The sequence below is a fragment of the Lactuca serriola genome, chromosome 5, assembly GCF_051521515.1.
Source record: "Lactuca serriola cultivar US96UC23 chromosome 5, Lser_US96UC23_V15, whole genome shotgun sequence".
Classification (NCBI taxonomy): Eukaryota; Viridiplantae; Streptophyta; class Magnoliopsida; order Asterales; family Asteraceae; genus Lactuca; species Lactuca serriola.
In genome coordinates this window covers 354,154,463-354,161,268 of record NC_136412.1, presented here as the reverse complement: position 1 = coordinate 354,161,268, position 6,806 = coordinate 354,154,463, and the positions used below count along the sequence as shown (strand labels likewise).

General features: G+C 35.0%; 1 protein-coding gene across 1 annotated transcript; it reads right to left on the bottom strand.

The window, feature by feature from the left end:
• Window positions 1-2,853: 2,853 nt before the first annotated feature.
• Window positions 2,854-4,984, bottom strand: LOC145051135 (uncharacterized). The gene is made up of 5 exons (XM_078999265.1): window positions 4,716-4,984; window positions 3,791-4,227; window positions 3,577-3,720; window positions 3,254-3,485; window positions 2,854-3,169 (listed from the first exon to the last, which is right to left on the bottom strand). Exons 1-5 carry the CDS (start codon window positions 4,982-4,984, stop codon window positions 2,854-2,856), a joined length of 1,398 nt encoding a protein of 465 aa, XP_078855391.1.
• Window positions 4,985-6,806: the final 1,822 nt, after the last annotated feature.

The window sequence follows — 6,806 nt, the reverse complement described above, 5'->3', positions numbered from 1 at the left end:
GTTTCTTTTTAATGAGATTTTGTAACAAAAAATTATATTGGTTGGCAAAACTAATTTATAACACTATTAAGTATAGTATAAAAAGTGTCATCTTTTAAAAATTGATATGACGTTGATTACCATTGTTTAGGGATGGAACACGAAGAAAGAAAAAAAAATTGATGTGATGTTGATTTGATCAGAGGATAGAGGGATAAAAGAATGATGTTTATATTACAATGTTTTTTTATTTGTTGATATTATTGAAGGGATAACTACAGTAAAGTCCTTATATTTTGGCAAAAGTTTCAAAAAAGTCCTAAATTTTTTTTGAATGAAAAAGCCCAATAAACCGGATAAACCGGACAATTTATTCCTTATTATCCAGTGACCCTCATTTTCCCGGTTAAAGAAGTCTACGTGGACTGGGCATGCTTAGGTGGACTTAACGAAACTTAAATATATACATCATTCGTTCCTTTCGTGCCCTAAAATCGGACCAGGCGAAAATCGAAGCAGGAGGAGGAGCCACCAATGTCGTCTTCATCTTCTGTAAGAAGCAGAAGTTCAAATCGAAGAGTGATGAATCGACTGAGAAGCAGGTGTTATTGTGGTGATCCCGTTGGAAAATGGACTTCGTGGACTCCCTTTAACCCAGGAAGAAGGTTTATAGGTTGCCCAAATTACCAGGATGCACTTAAAGACTGCATGTTCTTCCAATGGGTGGATCCTCCTCTACCAAATCAGTGGTATGCAAATCTCTTACTAGAATTTCACAACAATATTAATTTGGAGAACAATGCAATTTTCGGGGACTATGGACAACAACAAGTTGAAGGGAACTTTTTTTAGGACATTGTGGAACAACCAGTGGCACAACCACCAGTGGAAGGAGTGGCCATTCAAGTCCAGAATGGAGAAGAAGGTGGAAAATGGAAATCTTTTTTTTATGTGTTCATGGTTTCTTTTGTTTTTGTGTTGGTGATGTTGAAGGATTTGTAGGATAGACAGAAGATGTATGGAAAATAGTGTGTTGGTGTCTTTTATGTGTTTTGATTGTGTTTTGGTGTGTTTTAGGATAGACAGAAGATGTATGGAATGTTGTGTCCTTTTGTCAAGTGAAATGAATTAACAAGTTTATGTTTATGTATGAGTCATAAGTGCTTCTAATGTAATCATGAGTGAATAGAATGGAATGAAAGAATGAATGGAATGAAACAATGAATGGAATGAAACATGAATGGAATCATTAATTAATTGAATCAATAAACAATGGAATGAATATAGAATATAATCAAACATGTTTAATAAACAATGGAATCAATAATGATTGGAATCATTTATGACTGGAATCATGCATGACCGGAATCAAGTATGGTTGGAATCATGCATGACCGGAATCAATTATGGCAGGAATCAAACATGGCAGGAATCAAACATGGTTGTAATCAATTAACATACACAATAGAATCAAATCAAACACAACATAAACATACACAAGTTAATCAAGTTAAAGATGCATTAACCATGTTTATCATAGAACATGTAATATTAACCAAAAGTTTGTACAAAATATAATCAAGGGGCCCAAAGTCTATACTTTATATGGCTATAAACAAAAGGAGCTATCAACAAAAGGGGCTATCAACGGTTGCCCAAAGCCAAAAAGTTTGTACATGTTCTTCACAAAAGGATGGGTTAGAAACACCCTAATCTAGACTAAGTGGGTTGGATGAACTCATCCCCTTCCCATGTTTGACAACCACCAATTTCTTCAATTGTATTTTTGTTATCCTCTCTGAAGTCTTCCTCTTTCTCAATTTTGGCCTCCTGCCCATGTCCTCTACAACCAGGCCCTCCTGATCCATACCTTCTTGTTCCATGCCCTTCTCACCTATGCCATTCTCATTGATTCCCTCCTGATCCAACCCTTGTGCACCCATTCTATCCTGATTCATGCTCTCTTGATCCATACCTTCTTGTTCCATGCCCTCCTCATCTATGCCCTCTATACCCATATCCTCTTCAATGATTCCCTTTGGACCCATACCATCCTGATTCATACCTTCTTGTTCCATGCCCTCCTCATCTATTCCCTCTTGATACATGCCCTCCTCATCCATGCCCTCCTCATCTATGCCCTCTTGATCCATACCTTCTTGTTCCAAATCCTCTTCATTCTCAGTCAAAGTTTCTACAGTCAATTGGCTAGGAAATTCAAAACCCTGCAACAAGCATATCAATATAGGGTTAGGCATACTAAACACAATAAACTAAAATTTTGTTGCTAAACCATACCTGTGATATATTAAGATCCACACGTACATGTTTTAGACCCTCAAATTCATATAATTCTTCCTCATTGATTCCAAGACAGTCCAAAATCTCTTGTGTAGTGTAATTCGACTGTCTCATGAAATCAATATCACTCTTTACATCCACTCTTATTTCATCATCAACTTCAGGACTCTCCACATCTCTTTCCTCTTCATTATCACTCTCAACAGTAGGAGTCACAACATTTTCTTCATCAAGATTATAAGTTCCCTCACCAAATTTTGTATTACATCTACCTCTCTTGCCTCTTCCTCCAGATCCCCTACCATCACCTATCTTCTCTCTTCTACTAGATCTAGTACCACCACCTCTATCACCTCTTCTAGATCCAGTCAAGTTAGTCAAATCAGGATCCAATTTGGGTCTGCCCATTTTCTTTTTAGGTTGTGGCTCAGGTACAACCTTTGGATTTTTGCAAGAAGCTTTATTATGTCCCCTTTGAAGACAATTCCTGCATTGTACAGTTCTTCTCTTGTTAGACACTTGGGGGTACTTGTCTTCATGCTTAGATACATGTCTTCTTCTTTTGACACTGGGTCATCCTGGCATCCTCCTAGTTGTAGGTGGAAGGGGCCTGGTATAGCCAGTTTCTTCCCACAAGTTACTTCCATTGATTGGAAGTATGTTAGACTGATATGTAGCCATGTAATTACTCTTGTTTAACCAAGTGCTAATGAATTCCTTTGGATCTTGGTTGGTGTATAAGATTGTTACATGTGCATGCACACAAGGTATCCCTGCTATATCCCACAGTCTGCAGCTACAGTAATGGTGTTCCAAATCAACGCCATAACTTTGAAAGCCATTCCTAATTTCATATGAATTAACACCACTTGGCATTGCATACCAAGTCCTGCAAATATAAACATTTATCTTATTATAAATGTAATAACAGTCAATTAAAAAGCTACATGTATATATGAAATACAAAATATACCTTATATCCTCAGCAAATTCCTCCATCTTTAGAAGTGCTGCTTCACACACATCACCTTCTAATTTATGTGCTTCCTCTCTTAAGTTGTAGAACCTTTCCATCATGTAGAGTCTTATTTCTTCAAGCATAGCCAAAAGATGCTTCTTTCTAGCATCTATAATGACTGCATTAAAACACTCAGCTATCCCATTCTCTACAGACTCACATGCCAAACCACTACCAAAAAAATACCCTACACCATGTATGAGGTTCTCTAGCCATAAGATGATCATATGCACCTTCACTTAAAGTCTTGATCCTATCCATGTTTATCTTGAAATAACCTTCTGTTGTAGATTTTGCAGCTGCCCAAAACATTTTTATGAGTTGTATCCCACTATACACTTTCCTAAAATTGGCATAAATATGCCTAGCACATTGTCTGTGCTCTACATGGGGTAGAATATCCTTTGTTGCTTCAACAAGACCTTAGGAAATGAAAAAATATATTAGTAACTATTATTGAGAACTATAATAGATGATATAAATTAAATGAACCTGTCATTACCTTGTGTTGATCACTAATGACACATAATCCCCTGCCAGCATCCAATGAAAGATCTTCACTAACTAGTTCCAAGAACCATGTCCAATTAACCTTGTTTTCAACCTCCACAACAGCCCATGCTATAGGGTAAATTTGATTATTTGCATCTCTACCTATTGCAGTTAGTAACTCACCCTTGCATTGTCCCTTCAAAAAACAACCATCCAACCCTATAACCCTACGACATCCTATCTTCCACCCATCTTTGATTGCTTTAAAGCACACATAGATTCTATGAAAATTTGTAGTCTGATCAGGGTTAATATTAACAGAAATCCTAACTGTGCTACCTGGATTGGACCTCATCAGTTCATGTCCATAATCCCACACTTTTGCATAATGGTCACTCAAATTGCCATCAATTAAGGACAGTGCCCTACACCTTGATCTATAACATTTTGACCATGACACCTTGCAATGAAATTTACTTTGAATTATTGCCTGCATTTCCTTGCATTTTAACCTTGGCTTCCTTACTAGTTCTTTCACAAACTTCTTTGCTAACCAAGTTGGATTCATAAGCCTTGAACTACTAAAATTCCTAACTCATGTATGCCTATCATTCATCTTTTTCACCTGGAATGATTTTTCAATACTCATCCATGAAGCACGAACTATAAAAGGGCATTTTTCTGGATCACTAGCACACACAGCCACTAGTCTAACACTATCACACTTCTTGAAACGAATCTTATAGCCCTTATAGATGGAATAATTTGTTAAACATAATTTCAGTTCGTGTCTAGATTCCTACCTTTCTCCAATAACCGGTTTCATCACATTCCATTTGACCTTCGAATTATGGATGGAGTGTATGATTTCATCTTCATCACTAGATTTGTTAAACATAATTTCAGTTCGTGTCCAGATTCCTACCTTTCTCCAATAACCGGTTTAATCACATTCCATTTGACCTTCGGATTATGGATGGAGTATATGATTTCATCTTCATCACTAGATTCGTCAGTGTTTTCCTCATCATCTAGTTCTACTCGAGCATTTTCTCCTTCACCTTCCACTGGTTCGTCATCACTGTCTTCACAAAGAACATTAAGGAATTCATCTTTGCATCTTGAAACTGATTTGGTTTTTACAAAATCATCAACTTGAACGTCGATTGTGTCAGGCTCAAATACTTCATCCATCGCAATCGATCGATCGTTTTGTCGGGAATAAAGGAGACGAGAAAAAAGGGTTTTCAAAGAAAACCTAAATTAATGAGGTCAAGGATATAGTCAATGCCATGTAGACTTCTTTAACCGGGAAAATAAGGGTCACCGGATGATAAGGACTAAATTGTCCGGTTTATCCGGTTTATTGGGATTTTTCATTCAAAAAAATTTTAGGACTTTTTTGAAACTTTTGCCAAAATATAGGGACCTTACTGTAGTTATCCCTATTATTGAATGGTGATATTTATAATATTGTACTTTTTCTAACAAATTTTTTCCCTGAATTTTAGATTGATAAGTTTTATGAATTAAAAAAAAAGGATTGTTGCCTTTTATTAAAATGTGTTCATCCTTTTGTCTAAACTTTATATTACTCGTTAGGCTTTCTATATTTGGCCTATTATATGCACATACATTCACGTTGGTTGCAAGTACCTAATGAGGTTTGAAGATTCACAATGCTTGAGGAGATTTACAAAACAATATTATCATGTTTGAGATAGTATATACATTAATCATATTGTTTCTTATGTTAGTTGATATGTCCTTGTATAAACTTTTTTATAACTAGTTATGGGTTGTTAAACATTAAAGTTGGTACTTCTCCACAAAATATTAAACATATGGGTTTAAAATGTGTTTTCTAAATGATTATTTCAAATTATCTATATTTCAATAAGTATAATATAGGTGCGTGTGCAGCGGAAAAAGAGCAACCTGGAACACCATAACGTAGGTGAGGGAAAAGAGTGAGAGGAGTCTATCCCTCATTCTTTCTTTTCGTGTGATTGGTCATTATTTTTTCGAATTTTCTTAATATTTATTAAATTATATACTTACTAAAAATTATATATATATATATATATATATATATATATATATATATATATATGTATAATATATAGTTTTTAATTCCCTACAAAATTAGTATAATATTTGTATAAAATTTTTTTTAAAGTGAAAGATTCTTCTCATACACACCCTTAGTTTTGATAAGGGAAAGAAAAGTACGGAAAATGCTGACGTGGAAGGGAAAAAGTGAGGGATCATTGGGTCTAAGATATTTGGTTTAAGGATGGTGGGTATACAGCCGGAAAAGAGTGAGGGAAAGGTTCCCACACCCAGGAACACCATATCGAGGGCGAGGGAAAAGAGTGAGGGGAGTCTATCCCTCACTCACTCTCCATGTGTGATTGATCAGTATTTTTTTTCAGATTTTTTAATATTTATTAAATTATCTACTTACTAAAACATTATGAAAAATATATCAAAATTTATGGTTTTTAATTCCCTACAAAATGAGTATAATATTTGTATGAAATATATATATATATATATATATATATATATATATATATATACACACACATTGGGTTTCGGTGAGGGAAAGAAAAATAAAGGAAAGACTGATGTGACAGACAAAAAATGAAGAATCTTTTCCACACACCCTCAGCTCTAAGTAAACTAGATAGCCAGAGAACACATTGATAGTTACATGATATGCATGCCTTTAGGTTTTATATGCTTACTTATATGTTTTATATTTAGAATGACTTAGTTCTGGCTTTATAACGTTACCTAGTAATAAGATCAAGATTTGAACACTAGACACCTTCTATATATACTAATATATGTTATACATGCCACTAGTAGGATTTGTTATCTTATAAGGGTTACCTTATAGGAGTGCTTAGCATGGGCCTTAGTATCATATTGAGAATCTAATAAAAACAGTGGCATATTAAGATGATTACAATTTAAAAGTATCTCTAGAATCTAGATTCATCCCAGTTGT

Bases quoted from the DNA above. Each gene is read 5' to 3' on its own strand.
- LOC145051135 (XM_078999265.1), bottom strand. From the start codon at position 4,984: ATGGATGAAGTATTTGAGCCTGACACAATCGACGTTCAAGTTGATGAT. The intron at 4,228-4,715 runs GTAGGAATCTGG...AAAATGTTATAG, and splicing joins AAACCGGTTATTGGAGAAAG to ATCAAGGTGTAGGGCACTGT. The intron at 3,721-3,790 runs GTTCATTTAATT...TCATTTCCTAAG, and splicing joins TCAACACAAGGTAATGACAG to GTCTTGTTGAAGCAACAAAG.